The sequence below is a fragment of the Rhinatrema bivittatum genome, chromosome 1 (assembly GCF_901001135.1).
Source record: "Rhinatrema bivittatum chromosome 1, aRhiBiv1.1, whole genome shotgun sequence".
NCBI lineage: Eukaryota > Metazoa > Chordata > Amphibia > Gymnophiona > Rhinatrematidae > Rhinatrema > Rhinatrema bivittatum.
Window position 1 is genome coordinate 550,883,516 of NC_042615.1, and position 23,551 is coordinate 550,907,066.

At 42.5% G+C, this 23,551-nt stretch overlaps 1 protein-coding gene across 1 annotated transcript in view; it reads right to left on the reverse strand.

Moving 5' to 3' along the window:
* LOC115099137 (guanine nucleotide-binding protein G(q) subunit alpha) overlaps positions 1–23,551 on the reverse strand; it is a 516,345-nt gene that overhangs the window by 304,464 nt on the left and 188,330 nt on the right. The window contains exon 2 of the mRNA XM_029616504.1: positions 16,510–16,694. Coding sequence (XP_029472364.1) covers positions 16,510–16,694 — 185 coding nt within the window. The remainder of the gene's footprint in view (positions 1–16,509; positions 16,695–23,551) is intronic.

Here is a 23,551-nt window from a genome sequence, read left to right on the forward strand (position 1 = left end):
CGGGTTGCCCTGAGGCTATACCGTACATAACTGCTTGGATTGCAGTTATTGAAAATCCTCCGTCGTGGGCAAAGAAGTTAGTGGAGGGAGCCGCCCTCGTAATGGTGGCTCAGGCGCACAAAATGGGGAACTGGAAGTCCCCATTATTATTAAGGATTGTAATGTATGTAACTGCTATCTGTGAATTGCAAGCACATGTACCAGGGATTTTTTTAATTGTTTTAATTGTTTTAAACCCTAATAAGAAGAGATTTTGGTTTACAGATGCTGCACAAGACTACTATACAACAAATTAATGTACAGTGTTAAGTTAAAATACTGATTTGATTACTGGAGAATGCATTTACTGGTATTGAAGTTTAGAACTTGATGGCAGTTAAGGGTTAACGGCAGAGATAATTACAGGAGAGAGGAGGGAATCGAGCCAGAGGAAAAAAAAAAAAAAAAAAAAGACGTTGAGCCAGTGCGTAGTGCATTCAATATGGCTGTGCGTTTCAATGCTTGTCTCATATATATTATCTGTTATTTAAAAGTTACATTGGAACGCATGATAAAGTATGAACTCTCTTTTGCTGACGCAGTTTATTTTGAAGCTGTCTCTGGGAAATTTAGAGAAATGATTAAGAATGGGTTCTTTGTTAAAGTTTTTCTTGTTGCTTCTTTGGCTAGCAGTAGTTAAATATGCAGAGCTACTCCCTGTTTTAAGGAACTGGCAAGATAAGACAGCCAAGCATGTGCAGCGCTGACTGTGAGAATTACAGGATGCCGTTTGTAAAAAAAAAAAAAAAAAAAAACCGGAGAAAACAAAGACTTAATATTAAAAATTTTGATTCAGTGGCAGGCGCAAGATAAGGATTATTGGAAGTTGTGGGCAAGAGAAGGGGCCACTATGCAAGATTAGGAACAAGAGCAAATATGAGTCGGCCCAAATGATAAAGTAGTGGCCCACACACACACACACCCATATATATATATATATATATTGCAATTATGTTCTTTGACCACTGGTGGGGGCTGGGCTCTGGCTATTACCATATGTTCTTAGTGTTTGCAATGTAATTGATACAAGGCTTCCAAGGGTTTGATCATCACTCCTGCACACCTAAAGCGCCCCCCCTGGATCCTTGCCTGCAGATCCAGGTTTACTTTATTGAATTAACCCAATGCCAAACTTACAAGTATGAAGGAAGCAATGTTTTGCAGCTTCTCAGCCTCGTCAGAACTGATTTGCCTCCAGGCGCAGGTCACCTATTCAATTTCCAGATGGACTGTGATCTTTTCATCATATTTTGAGGTGTATTGGAACAGGGATCAGGAAGAGAAGAAAAGGGCCCGTCCCTGCAACCAGGAACTTAATAATAGAGACCCGACATCCGAAAGAAGCTGCAGAAGGCCGAAGGCTTTGAGGGCATGAGCCTCAGCCAGTTAAAAGCTATAGCAGACCAAGTATGTGGAAATAGAGAAGTGGAAGAGAAAAGAGAGAAGCAAGTAGAGACATGAAGGAGAAAGTGACTGTTAGCCGCCGCTCTCGAGGACACGCGGACGGGAAGGAGCCAAGACAATGGCAGACCGCGAAGAGGAGGGGGAACAAGACCCCCCCCTTTGGGAAAGAATCAGTGTGCGTACTGCAAAAATGAAGGCCATTGGAAGAGAGACTGTGAAGAATGGCAAAAGAAATACGGGAGCCCTGCAGTGAATACTAACGACAAAAATGGACCTGCACCGACACAAAGGGGCCGAGGAGGAAGGAGATCGGACAACCCCCACTGGCAGATGGCGGGGGAGGCGACAAGGAGCATACAGCCTGAAGAGACCGGGAGGGAAGAATCCCCACTGACCCTCTGGTGGAGATCCACGAGGTAACACAACAAAAATCAGGGGCCTGTTGGACTCAGAGGCCAACGATCTGTCATGACTGCACCAATCGGCCCCCCCGACGAAAGAGACTGTTTCTATAGTGGGTGCCTCAGGTCAGGTACTCACTGCCCCTCTGCAGAAAGAATGAAGTATACAAGTAGGCGGGACCATGGTATCCCTTATCGGATGGAACCTGCTGTGTAAGCCTCAGACCACATTGAGATTTCAACCAACAGGGGAAGTTAAAGCCTCCTTCGGGGACCATCCAGTGATACTCATCTGTCCCCTCCAAGAAGAATGGAGACTACATCTTCCCATAGTCGAACGAACCATCGAACATCGATATGAAAACAACACCCCCCTCAACAAAAACGAAGACAACTGATGGATAGTGTACCCCAAGTATGGTTCGAACAGAACCCGGGAGGAATAGCTATCGACGCTACCCCCATATGGATAGAGATGAAACAGAATGCACAGGTGATTAATCAACCTCAATACCCCATTCCATATATGGCCAGGCAAGGAATCCAGATACATCTGCAGAGACTGTATGATTTGGGCATTCTCCGGCGAATCCGATCTGCTTGGAACACCCCTCTGTTGCCAGTAAAGAAGCCTGGATCAAATGACTATCGACCAGTACAAGACTTAAGAAAAGTGAATAGTCAAGTAGCAGATCTAGTAGCCCTCGTCCCAAATCCGTACTCAATCCTGGCTCAAGTCTCTCCTGCATCAAAGTGGTACAGTGTCATTGATCTCAAAGATGCCTTCTTCTCCGTCCCGGTGGCGGAGGAATGTCAAAAGATTTTTGCTTTCACATGGGAAGATGCAGATACTGGAGTAAAGCAGCAGTACACATGGACTCGGTTGCCTCAAGGGTTTAGGCACTCACCTACGCTGTTCGGTGAGCAACTGGCAAAAGACTTAAAGATGTATCAAGTAAAGTATGGGCCAGTCATACAATACGTGGATGACCTTCTGTTGTTTCGAGAGACGTACCTCGAATGTGCGGTATCCACTCTTCAGCTGCTAAAGACGTTGTACTCAAAAGGGTATCGTGCAAGTAAAAAGAAAGCGCAAATCTGTGAATTGGAAGTAGAGTATTTAGGCTTCCAAATACGTGGAGGAACCCGATGTCTGGGGATTTCTCGCACCAGTTCTATAAGAGATCAACCTGTACCCACTTGCAAGAAAGAGCTCCGGGCGTTCCTTGGAGCTGCAGGATACTGTAGGCTGTGGATTGCTAACTATGCAGTTATTGCCCAACCCCTGTACGACAAACTGCGGGGTAAAGAGGCAGAATCTCAACCCTTCCAATGGGAAGGACACGAGCTAGCAAGCTTACGTCAATTAAAAGAAGCCTTAATTGAACCACCTGCTTTAGGATTGCCAGATGTGATGAAACCATTCCATCTATTCGTCGACGAGAAAAAAAGGCATGGCCATAGGGGTATTGACTCAAACCTTAGGCTCATGGGAACGACCTGTTGCATATCTGTCAAAAGGAATGGACAATGTGTCAAAAGGATGGTCGGGATGCCTCCGAAGCATTGCTGCTGCATGTCTACTGATACCCGAAGCTGTTAAGCTAACATTTGGACAAACTTTACAAGTAACAACTCCTCATACTATGCAAGGACTACTAGAAACTCATGGGCCAAAATGGATGACTAATTCACGTCTTGTAAAGTATCAAGCTCTGTTATGTGAAACTCCTGAAATTCAAATACAAGACAGCAAAAACTTGAACCCGGCCACTCTTATGCCGGCACCTGAACCAGTTGCCCATGACTGTGAAGAAGTCATGACTACAATACATTCCAGTAGACCAGACCTGAGGGATCAACCCTGGCAAGGAGCTTGAACTTTATTCACTGATGGGAGCAGCCAAATCATTCATGAGATACGTTCTGCTGGATATGCTGTTGTATCCGAAGATGAAATCATTGAGGCTCAACCTCTTCCCCCAGGAACGTCTGCACAAAAAGCTGAACTAATTGCCCTTACTCGAGCTCTGCAGTTGGCAGAAGGAAAACTGTAAATATCTATACAGACTCTAAATATGCCTTCCTTACAATTCAAGTGCATGGAGCATTATAGAGGGAAAAAAATTGAACAATGCATCAGAAGTACGTGAATTACTAGACGCAGTTTGGCTACCTCGCAAGGTGGCTGTAATGCATTGCAAAGCACACACCAGGACATCAAACCCTATTGTCAAGGAAATCAGAGAGCAGATGAAGCAGCAAAAAGGGGCAACTCGGGAACCCTTCCAAGCAGTATTAATTGCATCGAATCATCAGGCTTCAGGCAGTCCTGGAGCTCATCACCAACAACTGCTTTCGCTCTTAAACTCTGGGCAAAACAAAATACCAAAATTATGACTGCAGTGTACCAGAATAGATTGGTTTTAGATTACCCTCTGGCCCAGGAAGGAGGGTTTGTGGAACATTTAACCTCTCCAATTGTTGTTTACAGGTAGATGACCAAAACAAGGTTATCCAAGACATCACTGATCGCATGGTCAAGATGGCACACGTCCCTGTCCAGCAATGGAATAGTGCTTGGGACTGGACCAATGGATTCCGTGGTTGGTTTTCCATGATCGGTGGATTTAAGAGCTTGTTTGTTATCCCAGCCAGTTTAATTCTGTTTTGTCTTTTAGGACCCTGAATTATTCCTTTCTTGCTCAAACCGCCTTCGTCGGGTGATGAAGGACATTGCTGAACGCAAAACAGCCACGCAGCTTCTGTCACTGTACATGTATTCCTCTGAGCCTATAGAACCTGTTTAACCATCCTCATGTTTTATCCTGGGCCATCTTCCCATACATGACAAGTTCGGGCTACAAAGGGGGGTGGAGCCAATAGGGCCCATCCGTCTCAAACCCGTGAAGAAACCATCGGACTGTTTGGGAAATTAGGGCCCCCTGAGAACTCAAATTGCTAATTTTTCTTGTTTCTGTTTCTTTCAGCTCCACAGTTGCGTTGTGATGGTGTGATACTTTTCATAAAGAATGATAAGTATCAAAGGGGGGAATGAAGGGGTCTGAACGCTTCAACCTGACAAAGGACTTCATGTACCAGAATTCCCTGCTTCATGACGGGTTTACTTACAGTCTGCAATACAGCTGTAATTAGGACATTGAGAAACTCTGTCAGCACATTGCACATTTTCATTTTTTTTTGGCTTCGCTGTTCTTATTCTCTGATAAGCTTTCACTGCTGTAACCTAGATTAGAACAATGGATGTATTATGTGATGGGCTGTACTACTGCAGACTCGCGAATTCCTTTCCAGAACTGCAAGTCCCAGCAGCCTCTCCTGCAGAACATGGGAGAAGTTTCACGAAAGTTCCAGGGTGTCTAGGGAGGGGGTCAGTAGCCCCTTCAGCCGGAATATGCTTGCTCAGCAATGCTTAGAACGCATGTGTAAAAGATAAGAACTGTAAAGTGCATAAGAGTCTGCTCCTGGAGGGGAGGGGCATGCAGTTGTACTGAGCCTTTGTCTTAGCTGCATCTTGCTGGCAATAAAAGTCTATCTTTACGGATCAGTTGTCTGGACCTCCTTACTGACTAAAAAGAGACGGTTACATTAGCATCAGGAATATATTTGGTTACCATGGAGTTGCCAGGGTGTCTCCATGGTAATGGCTTCAGAACTCTCAATTTGGACTAACTTTTGGGCTGATCGACCTCGTTTCCTCACTTCAGCCCTATTACTTACCACAGAAAAACTCCAAATAAAATAAGCAAATTGTTCAAAATCACTTCCAATCTTGACCTTATCACCATTAGGTGACTCGCTCATTCACACCTGTGAAATCTCATCACAGCTACCTCTATAACCATTTTATTTATAATTAAAAAATTAAAAAGTTTTAAACCAAATCAAGGGTCAAATATACATTTATATGGCCATCTCTGGTGACCAACACCATCAAAAGGAGTTTTCTGAGGGATTTATCAGAGGGTCCCCTCTGATAAACGGGATAAATATCTCTAAAAATAAACATTTTTAGGGCCAAACTCTGGTTGTGGTCAAGTTAATGGAACCTGACAACCACAAGCAAAATAAATCATTTTATTCATTTTGAAGGGGTTTTTTTTATGTTATGCCTAGATGTGTCCCATGTCTCTAAACTTGGGTGGGAGTCTCCCCACAAGCTGCCCAGTAAAATCACCAAGCTTTCAAATGTTTAAATTTGCTGATTTTTTTTTTTACACTTTAAAAATACCTTTGGGCATTTTCTTAGCCACCCGCTGACATCAGTGGGACCCCAGGCTGGTACCTTCATTGCACTGGAAGCTTGTGGCTTGCTTAAGGCCCCCAGTGCCTCTCAGTGCCTCCAATTCTGCAGCGACAGCATCCCCAGTGCTGCTGCTGCCCTGCTCTGCCTCTCTCATGCACGGTGAAGCACAGCTAACATGAAATTAGCTGATGACAGTCATTGTCATGGCCTCGTTTCTGCCAGGAGATTTGGAGCAGCAGCAACAGCCAATCCCATTGCCCTGCTCTGGTCCCGAAACATGTGGCACACTCTTCTTTGCTGTGAGGAGCTCCTCAGGCTCCCGTGGAATAGCCCATCCTCGTGGCTGACTGCTACTTTCAGTTTTGCCGCAGCTTGCTGGCACTTCAAAAAGCCTCTTGCTGCTCTCTCTCCTGACCCCTAAATAACTTTAAAAAAAAAAAAAAAATTGCAGCCATGCTTCCATGCCTCTACAGGTCTCAGTCCCCTCGAGCCTCTTAGATTTTTATTTTTTTTTTAAATCAGGCCAATTTCTTCATGGGCTTTCACGCCCCCATGCACCAGCACATATCCCTCAAAAAAGGTAAATAAATTTCTTTTATTCACATTTTCAATTCTTTCCAAATTTTCCCATATTTCCATAATAGTCTTTTCCCTACAGAAAAAAAGCAGAACTCCATCCCACATGATGAAATTTCACTGTGAGGGTAAAATCACAGGCTTCCTTCTGAGGACATTCTGTGCCACTGTACATCACAATATTCAAGCAGAATTCCGATTTTACACTTCCCCAATAAAATCTGGGCTGCTGCTTGGGACGAGAGCAAAAGCCCCCACCCCCACCCCCTTATTAGCCAGTCTCCTCCCACCTTGTTCCACCACTCACAGTCTCTCTTGGTATGGACCTGAGAACAGCTACTTTCTGGCCCTGCTCTCAGCAAGACTGAGCCTATTCCCATGCTACCAGCCTCAGTTAAAAGGAAGAAACACCAAAGGGTATAGGTGGCTCTCTCTTTCTTTCTTTTCAAACCATCTGAGCACAGGTTAGCTGATCCTCTTTTTTATTTTAATTGATTTATATTTATACTTTGATTCTGCTTTTCCAAAAGGTTCACAGCAGATTGCAATAAGTAACACAAAAAAACCACAAGAACAGAATACATATAATAATCTCATATACAATCAGAGAAAATATCCCAAAACAAGTTCACATTATATATCAAATTACAATAAAAAAAAACCCAGATACAATGGCAAAGTATTAATATGCATGCAATACCATAATTATCACATCATAAAATTTTGGAAAGCTGTTCACAGAGAACCAAAGTCAAAATTCCCACTCACTTCTAAAGAGGATTTTCAATTTCAACAATTTTCTTTACCAAAATCCCTACTCTTAAAATCCACTTTTTCTTACAAAAAATTGCTCAGAATTGCAGCAATTTACAACTTTAAACCAGGCAAGCAATACAGTAAAAATTTATTTTTCCTGTGCAAGAGGATCCCCAAATCTGCCTCTTACTAGTAGTGGTTGCCCCTGATCGATACGGCAATTGGTTTATATAAAAATTTTATTTGTAAGATTTTCCAGTATAAAACACCAGAACAAACAAAGAAAAAAGGTATACATACTGTGGTCTCAACAGACCAAATACTGTGAGTCAGAAGTCTCCACCCAGACCCTGCCGCTATGGGTGAGGTCACTGTACTGTAGGAGGTGCTAGTATAGAGCATCACTCCCCATTGGGAGGGGTCTCTGTGTTAACAAAACTCTTGTGCCCATATGACATGGGGGAGGGGGGAGTTCAGCGTCAGCCTCCGTACAAGGCTTAGGGAGCAAGTGTTTCTCCTTGTGGAAGAGATTTGGGAGGGGGAGGGCGAGAGGGCCTGAAGAAGCGATATCCTTTTAGGTAAGGGGTGCTAAAGGCGAAAGAGGTTCCAGAGCCCTGAAGGGGTGAAGTACTTTGTTTTCAGAGAATTCAAAAGAGAAGTGTTTTGCGAAAAAACAAAAAAATACCCTGCATGTTAGGGAGCCCAGAAACAGAATGCAGCGCAGAGCATTGCCTTGGGAGGTTCCAAAGAGAAATACCTGCCCTAGGAAAGTCTCCAGGAGTGCTGAGTGACTAACTCCAGCAGCCAGAGACTCCACTAAAAGACAAGAGAGAGAGAGAGACAGAGGAACTGAAGGGATCTACAGACCCAAAAAGGCTCTGGGAGGGTCCAAGGAGGAAGGGTCTCTGTCCCAGTAGCTGACCTGTTTGGGGATGAGTGTAGAGAAGAAGTAAAGACTGAGGTTTTTTGGGATTTGTGTACAGTGTGGCTCACCAGCCTCTAATGTACTACTGGACTTCACTTGTTTTCCTGCCACCAGGTTCAGAAAAGACTATTTTCAACAACAGTTTTTAGCGTGAAGTGTGAATTTTGGCATGGCTGATTGATGTGCATAAGAGCCCCACAGAGAGCAAAATCCTAAGGACCTTAAAAAGACTGCCCCACTCCCATAGAAAACCTTGTATGATCTGTGACCCTCCCTATGTGAACCCAGGCAGGCAATCAACAAGCCCTGTCTCAGGACTGGGATGGGGGCTACACCATTATGTCTACGAGACCGTTTTACAAGGAGATGCAGATCCCTATGTTGGCAAAGGTCTGGAAGAGGTGTATGGGAGTGAAGGTGGGGGTAGTTTGTAGCTTCAGTTTGCTCTGAGATCAAGCTCACAACTGCCTTTCAGCAAGAATAATTCATGCAAGTCACAATAGCCCTATAAAGTGCAGCACTAAATGGCATTATTATATTTAATACTTTCAGCTTCCTTCTACTTTTATAATAACTAATTTTCTCACTATATTCATAAATCCTGGCCAACACCCTGCAGAAGTATTTGTAGAACAAAAAGACAAGGAATACTGGTTAACAAAATACAAATCAAAGAATACATGACAGAAGTCTGGAAGAAGCATTTTGACTTGGTCAGCCAATATTGGTGTTGCTATTGGATGTATAGAGCTCTGCACCAATGAAAAGGGAAAATAACTTTGCAATACAAAGCTGCTTTCACCAGGGTTTTGTATATGGCACATGCCAAGAGATCTCTGGCTTCCCACTGGTCGCACTTGAACAGCCCACTGAGCCAAGCACAGATCTGAATATTCCTTCTAAAGCTTTCCAACAGGATTGGCAGAGGGTTTAAAGCAGCAAGACAGTCCAAAAAAAGTTAATTTTATCCTTAGGTAGTCTCTTCAGTTTTGGGTACAGCAGTCTTCTTCATGCAGGACTCCTTAAAGAGTAAAAACATTTCTGTGGATGGCTGTACCAATTTACACATCTAGAACAGATGATTCCTGGAAACCAAGGGATGTCACTGACTCCTCAGTTCCTTTAATATAACAAAGGCAATACCTTCTAGGATTTCTCTTGGATGCTTGCCTGCATTGGTCTTAGAAAAAGTCTTGAGAATATTAGCATCATTCTCTGATGCATCATTGAGCAACTACACTACTTCCTGGTCCATGGGTACCAGCACGGGCATTCCAGAAGGTCCTGGAATCTCAGGCTCTGTTTCTAACTCCTTGAGATCTGAAAGCTCTCTCGAGTCTTTCCTATCCAAGAAACAGCAAGCAAATGTGGCAAGCAAAACCATCAAGCTTGGGAAATCTCACAAACATTACAGCATCTCTGAGGATTGCTGCATGGGAAACCTGGCAGTCCAAACTTTAAAGAAAAGTGTAACCTGGCATGTCCCAATACCAACATCCCAAAGATTCTCAGGTTTGTACAAGGAAGTTAGTTACGGGCTTGTCCATATCCCTGGGGACCAAGCACAGAGTGCATTTAAGTAAATAGCTGACAGATACCAAATTACCCCGCCAACTGATAAGCAGGATGCTAATACAAACAAAAATCATATTTTGAAATGTCTGTATACAAATGCTAGAAGTCTAAAAATGGGAGAGTTAGAATGCATAGCACTGAATTAAGAGGTAGATAAAATTGGCATCTCAGAGACTTGGTGGATAGAAGATAATCAAAGGGACACTGATATCACGGTACAAATTATATTGCAATGATGGGATGGATCAAACTGGTAGAGGGGTGGCACTATATATATTTTAAAGAGGACAGAGCGAAACAGGATAAACGTTCTGCAGGAAATAAAATGCACTGTAGCATTTTTATGAATAGAAATTCCACGTAAGAAGGGGAATAGAAAAGCAACTGGGATGTCCTACCGCCTACCTAGCCAGAATGAAGAGGGAAACATTAGGGAAGCTTAACAAAATTAGTAACACAGTAATAATGGGCGATTTCAATTACCCTAGTACTGACAGGATAAATGTCACATCAGGGCATGCTAAGAAGGTAAAGTTTCTAGATTAAATAAATAACTGCTTCATGGATCAACTGGTACAAAAACCAACAAGAGAGGGGAGCTATCTTAAACCTAAATCCTTAGTGGAACACATGATTTGGTTCAAGATGTAATGGTGTTGGGGCCACCTAGGAATAGTAATCATAACATTATCAAATTTGACTTGATAACAGGACGGAGTACACTAAGGAAATCTACTGTGATAACAGTTAACTTTCAAAAGGGAAACTATGAGAAAATGAGAAAAATGGTTAAGAAAAAAAACTGAAAGGAGCATCTGCAAAGGTTAAGAGTTTACATCAAGCATGGAAATTGTTAAAAAATACCATCTTGGAAGTCCAGATCAGATGTACTGTATTTCATGCATTGAAAATAGGTGGAAGGGAGGCCAAACAACTGCCGGCATGGTTAAAAAGTAAGGTGACAGAGACTAATCTAGCCAAAAGAACATATTTCAAAAAATGGAAAAGGAATCTGAATGAAGAAAACAGGAAATATAAGCATTGGCAAGTTAGCTGCAAAGCATTGATAAGGAAGGCAAAGATAAAATTTGAAAAGAAGCTTGCCATGGGAGCAAAAACTCAAAATCTTTTTTAGTTATATTTGAAACAAAAAGCCTGCAAGAGTCAACTAGACCATTAGATGATCGAATGGTAAAAGGGGCACTAAAGGAGGACAAGGCCATAGCAGAAAGATTACATGAATTCATTGCTTTGGTTTTTACTGAGGATAATGTAAGGCAGATACCCATGCCAGAAGCAATATTTAAAGACGATGATTCAGAGGAACTGAAACGAATCTCAATGAACCTGGTAGATGTAATAGAGCAAACTGACAAACTAAAGAGTAGCAAATAAACAAACAATTAGACTAGATGGTATACATTCCAGAGTGCTAAAGAAACTGAAAAATGAAACTGCAGACATACTATTAGTAATCTATAAACTATCATTAAAATCAACAATAGTATCTGAAGATTGGAGGGTGGTCAACATAATGCCAGTTTTTAAAATGGATTTCAGGGGTGATCCGGGAAACTACTGACTGGTGAGCCTGATGGCACTGTCGGGAAAAATGGTTGAAGCTATTATAAAGAACAAAATTACTAAAATTATTAAACATAGTTTAATGGGACAAAGCCAACACAAATTTAGCCAAGGGAAGTCTTGACTCAATTTGCTACATTTTTTGAAGGTGCAAATAAACATGTGGATGAAAGTGAGCCAGTTGATATATTATATCAAGAATTTCAGAAAGCTTCTGACAAAATATCTCGAGAGACTCTTGAGGAAATTAAAAAGTCATGGGATATAAGGCAATGTCCTATTGTGGCCTGGGAACTGGTTAAAATATTAAAAAATAAAATAAAATAGAGAGTAGGCAAAAATGGTCATTTTTTTTCAATGGAAAAAAAGGGAATAGTGGAGTGCCCCAGAGATCTGTACTGGGACCACTGCTTTTTAACATATTTATAGATGACCTAGAGAGGGGAACCACAAATGAGATGATCAAATTTGCCGATCACAGAAAATTATTGATAGTTGATAAGTCACAAGAGAAATTGTAAGAGGACTTTGTGAGACTGGGCATACAAATGGCAGATGACATTTAATGTGCAGAGTGATGCATGTAGGGAAGAGCAATCCAAATTATAGCTACACAATGGAAGGTTCCACATTGGAAGCCACCACCCAAGAAAAGGATTTAAGCATCATTATAGATAATATGTTGAAATCTTTTGCTTCTGCTGTTTGCTTCCTTGTCGGTGGCCAAGGAAGCAAACAGACCAAATGACGTGGAGTGCGAGGCTGAATGCATGACATTTAAAAGGAAATTTGACTTGCGGCTGAACTGGATAACAAGCAGATCGAGTTTATACTGCAGCCCCTGAAGAAGAAGGTGTTCGGAAACTTGGTCTGGTTGGGATTATTAAGCAGCAGGGAGAACATAGAGTAGCAACGGTGAAGATGAAGATGAAAGAGAACAAATAAGTTTTTTGGTTTGGCGGTATTGGAAAAAAAGATAATGAAGTAATTTAAAATAAAGAAAATAGTGACTTTGAAAAATAAACACAGATACATGGTTTACACAAAAAAAATTGTTATTGTTGGTGGCACAGTCATATAGAAACATAAAAGGTGGTGTTTATGATTATACACAAATAACTATGGGGTAACTGGGATGGTCCCTTTAAGAGTATTATATGAAACCACCACTATTTCACTTCAACAAATTTAGAGATTTGAGCAGGGTTGTGTCCACTACAATAAAATTAAATATAGGAGTGGGTTTTGATATTTTAATAATGAAATTTTCAAGGTAAACCTACTTTTGTGGTATTTTAGGTACGGGTTTGTTACATTAGGGTATGACTGAACATGTGTGTGCATCTGAGTGTGAAAGTGAGTGGCATATATGTGAGTATGAGACTGTGTGACTGGGCATTTGTGAGTGTGTGTGGTTTGTGTGTGTTAAAGTATGTGTGTATATTAGAGTGAAAAGAGAGTCTGTGCATACCCCTCACCCCTGACAATCTCAGTGCATTTGGAATCAAATGTTCCCAGGTACGGAGAGCAGGTCTTCCGTCTCCTTGGACCTTGCTCTGTGGCCTAATCAGGCCCTACCTCACCTTGTGGCCTCTGGGCCCACTCTTACCTTAGACCTTGCTCTGTGGCTTACTCAGGCCTCTCCTCGTCTACTGGCCTACAGGTCTTCTGTATCGCTGCTTCGGGTCTCAGTGTTCTTTGTTCTGTGTGGTCTTGTCTAGTCCTTGTCTGATCCTGTCCTGGTCTGTCTTGTCTAACCCTGCCCTACCCATTCCAGTATCCATTTCCTACCTTGCTATTGACTTGTCTTGCCTCAGTCTGTATCCAGTCTCAGGGTTCTGTCCAAGCCTATGCCTGTATCTAGTCTTCGACCCAACTTAGTATCCAGTCTTGTCCAGCCTGTTCCAGTATCCAGTCCTCAGCTCTCTGTTTATTCCATACCCAGACCTCTACTTCCAGTCTGTCTCTGCCCACAGTGTTCAGCCTGTGCCTGACCTCAGTTCTAGCTTGTGCCTGCCCTGCCTTGTCCATCCTGTCTTGCCTTATCCAGCTAAGCCTTACTGGCCCCCAGAACCCAAGAGCTCGACCAGCGGGGGAGGGGGCTGGGTAGACGGAATACCAGGCCTTGTCCAGCCCTGCAGTCCTGTACCAAACCTGTGGGGGTGTATCCTAACCCCAGCAGACACCCCATGACAGCTGCAATGGAGTAAGATGCTGTTTCTGGAGGCTGGGGTGAGGGAGGGAGGGAAGTGTTTGCCTAATTATCATCTCTTTACACTTATTTATAATGTTTGTAATCTATTCAGACACAAAAATGAATCTTAATAAAAGCAAGATGCATGCTCTTTACCTGATCTGAAGTGCTGCTGCCCGGCTTTGAACCCAGAATGGCAGTTCTAGCTTCTGGGGCAGAAGCTTCTTTGCCCAGGAAAAACATACCATTGTGCATGGGGAAGGGAAGAGGGAGTAGTAGTAGCAGCAGCAGCTGTTGCCCACTGATTGGTTGAGTCCATGGGCCCTCTCCATCCCCTGGTGCCAGGGCTGTCCCCATCTGCCAAACTGATATGCAGAATGCGGGGATGAGGTCTCAGCGCCTTGCGCCTTCCAACTCCCCAACACCACTACCAGCATTCAGAGCCAAGGGGGCCCAAGTGGAAGGAGAAAGAGGGAGGAAAGAAGCACCATCGTCATCCTCTGTCACCACCGTGGCTACGCCCTGGCACCCACATCAACCACACTCCCCAGTAACCTCCCACAGTCCAACTGCTGGTCTGGGGGGGGGGAGGGCAGCACCCGCCAAAAACTGAGCAGAGGCACAAACGGCAGGAAGTGAGAAGCAGCCATCAGAATACGCTTCTTGACCCTTTCTGCCTCTTCTCACTAGAAATGGCTCTTGGAAGTGCTTTAAGAGAGTGTGGATACTGCACGCTAAAAAAAAAAATAAATAAGGGATGACCCCCAAACGTCAGTTGTCCAAGTAATACTGGAGAAGAGACCAGATATGGACAGGCTGGACTAAAGGGTCCTGTGGGCAGGAAATGGCCCAAGGTCCATAGTTTTCTCACCTCTGATGCACTGCCAATAGTATTCTCGATGTATCGGGAGATGGATTGATACATATAAAATATGAGACTTCTACTTTTTTAACCCTTACAGCAGAACAATAACTGATTTCCAAGTTTAGTTGCATGAAACTTGTCAAGTAGAATGTATGAGTCTTCTCTCTCTATGCAGTCACATAACCTGTATATTTTATAATAGTCTATATAACCACAGGCTAGTTCAGGGCTTCTCAAACTTTTATTCAAAGTGACCCCATTTTAGCACTTGAAAATTCTCATGACCCCAGAGGATGACCTAAACAAATTAGCAGGGATATAGTGTCCCTCAAACATTCACTTTACTTTCACCCTCCCTGCACTTCAGCTGATCCTCTTTTTCTTTCACTCTCATCAATTCTCTCTCAACCTCCATCACTTCCTGACGTTTACTTTTAACCTTCCCTTTTCTAGCTGTCTCCACCTCAACCTCCACTCTTAAATCCACCAGCTCCTCTCACCTCATCCAGCCCTTTTCACATCTCCCCAACTGATCCCCTCTCACCCCAAAACCCTTATTACCCCAAATGATTCTTTATCATCCCCTCTCTCACCATATCCCTCCTAACCCTTCTCTCGCATCACCCCAAGTTAATGCCATCTCACCCCAGGTTTCTCTCCTACATTACCCAGTTGATCTTTTGTCATTGTCCCTCTCTCACCTTCCGTAGCCAATCTCTCTCCTGTTAATTCAAAACTCAAACCCTTCCTGTTATCTGATCCCTCCCTCCAAACATCCCTCTAGCCAGGGTCAGGGGCAACAAGTTTCTTTGGGCCCTAGCCAAAAGGTGGATGACAATTAGTAGGAAGAGAGGGCAGGCTGATAACAGGGACAACATTTTTCTCTGGAGTAGAGTCGATGGTGGGTAAGGAGAGAGGAACTGTGACAATTAGCACTGGTCTGTGCACAACTGGCTCTCCCCTCCTCTTGCAGCTGGTCCTGAGCCTGACAGTGACCTGCAAGTGGCAGCGGCATCAGTAATGAACGTCAGCACAGGGGCTTGTGAGCCAGCACAAGCTCACAAGACCTGAGGAGGCCCTGGGTCATTTTCATGCAGGGATTCCTGTTACTACGTAAACTTAATGCAGTGGCAGGGCTGCTGCACGGCCTGTGAGCACTCGCTGGCTCACAGGCCCCCCCTATTGATTTCCTCTACTAATGCTGCCGATGCCTGACGAACACTGCCATCTGAGGCACTTCTGACCCCAGCTGAAGATTTTATGACCCCCCTATTTGGGCTCCCAACCCACAGTTTTGGGAAGCCCTGGGCTAAATCATTCAGGAATAGGAATATACAAAAACCAAAATGTCTATTCATGCAACTTTATACATATTTATTTAAAATATTTATTTTCCCACTTATAATCGGACTTGCTGTGCTAGGCAGAGTATAATGTATTTAACAATAGTCATGTTACTTGCATGGCAGACAACAGAACAACAAAGTCTGCCAATGTAAGCAAAACCCAGCAGCCCACATTGGAAGAGAAATCCTACCCTTCTCATAAGATTATAGGTACAGATTAAAAATGCAGACTTTTTTTTTGAAGCACAATACCTGAAAATATCAATTTTGAGAAACAGAAAAATAATATGCTCTTTATCCCCTTCCATATCTCTTTTTTTTCCTAAAAGGTGGTAAGTAGCTATTCAAAATATATTAGAAAAGAGCTTTCAGATAACACAGTTATCCTGTGCAAGTGTGTTTAGCTGATTTTTACAAGTCCAGCTACAGAGTTTGGCATGGATGTTATTCCCTTATGACTTGGATTGATCATGACTGTATAATGCAAATCCTTTTGGCAAGAGTATATTTGAAGCCCGATAAAAGCAACATTGAACTATATATCCTTCAAAGGTTAGTAAGTAGCCGTATAACTCACCTTATTGCGTTCACACTTGTATGGGATCTTGAGTGTATCCATGGCTCTAATCATAGCCTGCACTGCTGTGAATATATTCTGATACACCAGTTTAGTGAATCCCCTTTTGTCTTCATCAGAGTACCCAGATCCATGGATAATTCTCATCTGTTTGATGAATGTGCTTTTGCCACTTTCTCCTGTACCTGCATGACAAACAAACAACGGTACACGGTCAGAACTCCAAAATCTCAGGGGGCAGACGTTTCTGCCATGGTAAGTAAAAGCCTGACTTTACCATGATGGAAAGACTGGACTAAAGGAATGCAAACACTGTAACTTGGTGTGAAAAAAGCTATCTCCTTGCCCCTCATCTCTGGAACCTACACCCTCCTGAGATCCAGAATTCACCCAGGATGCTACATTTTTTAAACATTACACTTAAAACTCACTATTTCACTTTTGCCTTCAACTATCTAAAAATGGTTGCCATTCCTCTTTTCATTGGACTTGAAACACCCGATCTGAAACCAGAGGAAAAAGGAAGAAAGCAAACAAAAAAAATAAGCACTAATCAAAGCTGGAGCAGAGGCTGCCTGGGAGGCAGAACGACAGTGAATTAGACAATAATGAGCACAAAATGAAGGCTTTAGGGCCTGCCCAGCTCCATGTTCTGCAATGCGTCATCTCTCTTTCCTTGTGCACGAGCCCCATTATTCCTTTTCTGGCACGCAGAGCAACTCAGCTGATGTTTCTCCTCCACGTAAAGGGAGGCAATTTTCAAACTGTCGGCACTGGGACTTTGCTTCACTATTCAAAGGGAAAGTCTGCTTTGAAACTTGCTGGGACTATAAAGCACCCATGGACATTTGCACCTGTTTTCTTGTGCATGGGAAATAATGTGGTGAAAATGCAATCTGTGTGTTATTTTCTTTCCCGTGCCCTAAACACAATCCCTAGGAACACCTCCTCTAAATGAGGTAAAGCGCATCATTGCAGACTGTTAGCAGCACTCAAGGGAGGGCAATTTTCTGAGAGCCAATCTGCGCTCGTGATTCGTTATTTACCCACATAAACGGCTTTGACAATGGCTCTCAAAAGGGTAGGGTACGTGCACATAACATGCGTGGGTTGGGACATCAGCGCAAAGTCAAGGCAAACAGCCAAAAATGTCTTCCTGAACTGCCTCATTTACTTTCACTCTGAAATACTTATTTGCCCCTGCTCTGTAGAAATCAATCGGAAAACCACAGCACTTACCCACATAGGAAAAAAGATATTTATAGAGTTAAAAAAAAAAAAAGTTACACCAAATCCCTTTTTAAGCTGCAGGGCACGTGGAACTGATGACATTCAAACCTAGCATGTGTGATTCTGGTGTTATGAGTCTTCATTCACACCTACCCGAGTGTTCCCCCCCCCCCCCCCCAATTTTAAATGGATCTTCTCTCTCACGGCTCCTAGTTCGGTCACTGCAACGCATGGTCCTCAGGCTAGGAGCTATGCACCAGGGCTCCCTTCCAGAACCCAGTATCATGGACTCAGATCTGGCCACCACGACTCCCAGCAAAGGGCTCTGAATGTTGTCTCTTGTATCATACCCAGTGCAATTCCATCTGGGATGTGGAAGTCTTGATCTAGAAATCGAACCCTATGCATGGCATTGCCCAGCACTGCCACTGAGCCAATGGGCTGGACTCTCCTTCTACATATTCTTTATTTTCCATCCTTCACAGACAGTAGTCCCCTCTAAGAAAGGACAGTATTCAGTTTCAAAGGACTCTCGCCAAGCACACCTTTCCCTTATGCACGTCATGTAATCCTCAACGCCTGCATTGCACTCTTAGCCTCAATCTTTCAACCCCCTTTCCACACTGGCTAAACGTTGGGGGGGGGGGGGGGGGGGAAGCAGACACTACTGAGGCTTATCTGTCATAAACAAGGGTCCCCATCACTGCATCACCTACTGTGCATGCCCAACAATCTTGGCATGAAAGATAAGATTCCTGCTTTCATACATCTCTTCAAATAGGCCTACCCCTAACACCACCCACTTCACTCTCAGATTAATTTTTCAGCCCAAATCACTGCATCCCTTTCTCCCTATCATGCCCCCTCTACTCTAGCACTCCATTGCCTTTACAACATCACAATTGGCTCCTCCTTCATCCCCCCTCCCTCGTTCTTGCCTGTTACATTTCCTTCTGCAATCTCACAATTTGTTTTACCTCCACTATGTTACCTTATAGCCAGTTTTCTCATATAGTAATTTTATTGCACTCTCTCATAGAATTATTATACTGCGGTTTCTCTTTTCCTGAATTTCCTATGGTCTTTAACTCCTGTATTAACCCTGAACCAGTTTTATGTAGCTCCTTTTTTCCAGTTAATGTTCTATGTAAACCAGCATGATGTACATACGAATGTCGGTAGATAAAAAAAACCTTAAATAAATAAAAGAAAAATCTTGCTACTGCAAGCACTCTACCATTAGCTGCAATTCATAGGTATTAGCTGGCACATAACCTTCTAGGCTAAAATGCTCTACACACCTGTCAATACTCCAAAGGTGAATGCATATCAGTATTCATGGAGTAATAACCACGCCATGAACACACAAATATGTACACGTGGAGTCCAAATACTGAATGTTGTAACTTACTCCTCTTGCCTCTCTCTCTAAAGCCTACTGTTCAGAATAACTAGAGCACAGGACGTCTGTCAGCTATTCATAGGCAGCACAAGCAGATATAGCCCCTTCAAATGCTGGAAATATGCTTCCCTAGTGCTGGTGCTGGACATAGTATAAACTCACAAACATCATGTGTTCATCTTCATTGCCTGATATAGCCACAATTGTGACAGCCAGCTAGCAGCTTAACCATACCAGGCTGCCACCCATCAATCTTCCTTCAGCTGGTCCTTCCTTCCTTCAGCTGTAGTGGAATAAGTAGGACTAATCCTTCTGGGTCCTCCTGCCATCTCTCTTAAGTTTGCCAGGTCCTATTTTTCTGTGTGAAAATGGTAGGAGCCACACACATTACTGATAGGTCCTACTACTACTACTTAACATTTCTATAGCCGCTACAAGACATACACAGTGCTGTACAAAGACACAAAAAAAGAGAGACAGTCCCTGCTAAATAGAACTTACAATGTATAAGCACTGGCAAATTAGATGCTAAAAAGTAATTAAGTAGGCTAAGAGAGAATTTGAAAAGAAGCTTGCCCTAGAAGTAAAAGCAAGTAATAAAAAAAAAAGTGTTTGGCCAGCAGTCACACCAGTTTTGCCAGCTATTAGATTATTACAAAGCTTTGTGGGTTGACGTGGGAAGGGGGAGGTGCTGGGCGCTAAGATGGCAGCGTGCAAATGAAGAAGACGACCAACAGTGTTCTGGATATGGTGAAAGACCCTACAAGCTAACAAGCTCTATGGCTGCCAGATAACTGGACAGACTAGATGGGCTAGATGGTCCTTTCTCTGCCATCAACCACATTGTTACTATAGAAATTATCATGCAGGATGAAATTGACCAGCATGATCTGAAATGCTGAGAAGAAAGCATTGAAATTGAGGGTCACGGGAACACAGAGCAGCTCAAATGTACCTTTACCACAACTGTCAGTCACATTTTCATTCCTCTACAACAAAAGCAGCAGATTCATGCTTTCCCACTGTGGGGCATCTTGTCTTTCTCTAGTTAATGTTCTTTTCTGTTTAACCCAGGATTTCCACTGGAAATGACACTGCACTTGACAAGTCCTGTTCATGCAGATAACTTGCTAGAGCAAGCATGTAAAATGTATAACCACACGGAGCGCCAGGCCTTAGCTAGACATTTATCTTCCTGCAAGAAAGTCAAAAGAAGAGCTGACAGGTATTATATAACCAATCCTGTATCTAAAGGCGAGTATTTATCTTATAGATCAGTAGGGTGATTTAGCTTTAGTGACCATCACTTGTCATTATTGACCATAATGATATACACTTGTGTCTTTGAGCAGTGTTTGAGTACAAAGTTTCACTGATCCTTACATTAGCTTTTCTGTTGTTATGTACTCCTCCGCCCAAACCCCGCCCACTCCTTTTTACAGAGCCTGGCACTACCATGCGTATCGGGAGAAACGCGCATAGCCGGGCCATTTTTAAAATCCGCTTGGCATGCGCACGCCCAACCTCACGGGTATCGCCCAGTAATGGCGCGCACCCGGCTTTTAAAATTTGACCTTTAGTGTAGCACACGAGTAAATAGTGAACATTCTGTTGAAGAATACCTTAATATCCCTTCCCTCTTGTGAGTTATCCGTCTAAATGGCTTCTGAATATCTACCCCCTCTGTTACTACACTTTTTACCCAGGTCTCTGTGAAGGGGGGGGGCCTTCAGAGTTCTTCACTCTGGAAAATTAATCAACAGAGGGACTGCACAACAAGGCTGTTCCTCAAACAGGACAACTCGGCAAAAATCTGAACAATGAAACCACAGCTTAAAATGGTGGCAGGGGTTTTTATACTGCTAGAGCTCACCATCTGCTTTCTCCCACATAGGGGAGCTCACATCCCAACCCCTATTCACCAATCTCTCTGTTCCTCCCTTAGAACTTGGTTCACTTTGACTGGTAAGGAAACCAAGGGTTCCTTACAAATATATTATAGTTCAGCAAATTTCTGCATGCTTTGTCAAAACAACAATATAATCACTGATTAATAATTTAAAATGTAATGCAGATAAAGTTATTACTCAAAGGTTTAGAATGTTAGATTTTTGTGTGCATTATTTCCACAGGAGTATTGTAATTGTACATCATAAGGCCTGAACCCTCCTCCTGCCCAGGCTTTATCTCATCTTTTGCTCCCTCTGCTATATCCAGAAAACTATCCCCACCACTCCAAGATCAGACTAAACTAATTTCTCCTCTACCTCCCCAATCTCGACCCTGCCATTTTCTAACCCTATCTCTGAAGCTATGGCTATGGCTTCCGGGTTGTCCCTGGATCCTTTTTACAGATTTGGGTCATGATTTTCACAGGCAAAGGTGCCTCCTGCATCCACGTCCGTGCAGGCTAGTTCAGTCTTCTTCTTCCAGCCCATGTGGCTAAGGCTGCCTCCTCCTCCTCTTTCCAGGCTGTGAACCAACACTGGTGCTATCTCCATCTTAGTCTGGCCAAAGCTGTTACCTCCCTCTGATCCCTGCACCAGATTCTGCAGGAATATTTTCAATCTGGCACAAGTTCTGCATTGCACAGAATGACCTCAGAAATATACAAAGTTAACACTATAGAAAAAAGTGTGTATACACACATATATATATATATCTTTTTTATTTTTAAATAAATATATATATATATATATATATATATATATACACACATATATATATATATACACACACACACAAACCCAGAGTAAATATTAATCAGCATTCACACAAACTAAAATGATCCTAAATACATATTGCATACACCAATAAACAGAATTAATGTCCACAAATGTCTGTCTGCATGTGTAAGGATACATGGAACACTCATGTATCCTTATATCACATATATATTATGTAAACAAATATATTAAAAACTTTTTTGTAAACTGTATTAATATTTAAATAAAAGTACACATGCAGACAGACATTTGTGGACATTAATCATAAAAGTAACAAGTCCAAAATCAAATTCAGTATACTGAAACATACACATATCTTAAACAGTTTAAAAGAGAAAGTTACCTCAGCCTTGTCATCTCTATAGTCTGCAGGGACCCAAAATAAGGTCGAGTCCCACAATGTTCAGAGAATATTTAAATTGAGCTGTCAAAGCAAATGGATCCTCTTATCACCTGAGTGAACTGACCGAACACAGTCATATACGGGCATAAATCTATGCTTGTTCTAACAGAGCCTATAAAAAAGCTTCCCACTCTTGCTGGATTGAGGCCTGCTGGATCTGTGGTTTGTCATTTAAAGATAAACTCTTGCTCACAGCACTGAAGTATCAGTGAAACATTATCTCCTCTAGGTTATCACAAAAAAATCTTAGTTATTCCACAGAATGTTTGGATGCTAACCAATGTTTGACTATTGGTGTATCTAGTTTTTCCATCCGTATGCAACTCTTGTTGTATACGGATGCATGTTTTAATGGCCAGTTTTGTATCACCAATACACAGTTTAGAACAAGGAAATTGGGATAGCGTAGCTACCTGTGTGGTATTGCAATCATAATGTTCATAATGTTCGCTAAGTGTAAAATTAATATTTAGGTATGGATGACGAAATGTCTGTATGTGAAGTATGTTCACACTCACAACACAGTATCCACAGGAATATTGTCCAGTTTTTCCACCTCTGGACTGTGTGATAGCCTGGGTACATAAGAACATAAGATTTGCCATGCTGGGTCAGACCAAGGGTCCATCAAGCCCAGCATCCTGTTTCCAACAGAGGCCAAAAACCAGGCCACAAGAACCTGGCAATTACCCAAACACTAAGAAGATCCCATGCTACTGATGCAATTAATAGCAGTTGCTATTCCCTAAGTAAACTTGATTAATAGTGCTTACCAATATGTCTCACGTGTTCTGATCACGTGTGTGAGCAATAAGTGCTTTGGCTTGAAAAACGTAATGGAGTTGGAGAATGTGCCAGTGTGCCAGAATCATCTTCTGTACTTGAATCTTCTGTACAGAATCATCTTCTGTACTTGATCTGATTTGTTAGAAACAGGACATCGGTTTGCATGTGTACTTTTATTAAAAACCTTTTTGTAAACGGTATTAACATTTAAATAAATCTGTTTATATAATATACACACGATGTAAGGATACATGAGTGTCCAATGTTTTTGGATAGATATAGATATATAGGCTCATATATATATATATAGCACATCTGTAGATGATATCTATACAAATTTCTTTATGTATTAAAGTCCCATGTAAATGAGGAGAAGACTACTTTGTCTTTGGGTCAATAAAAGGGATAAACCCTACAGGCAAAAGCTACCTATGTTGAAATACACAGTCACAAGAATACGATGCTAGTCACCATTTGAGGGCGATTATTTCTTTA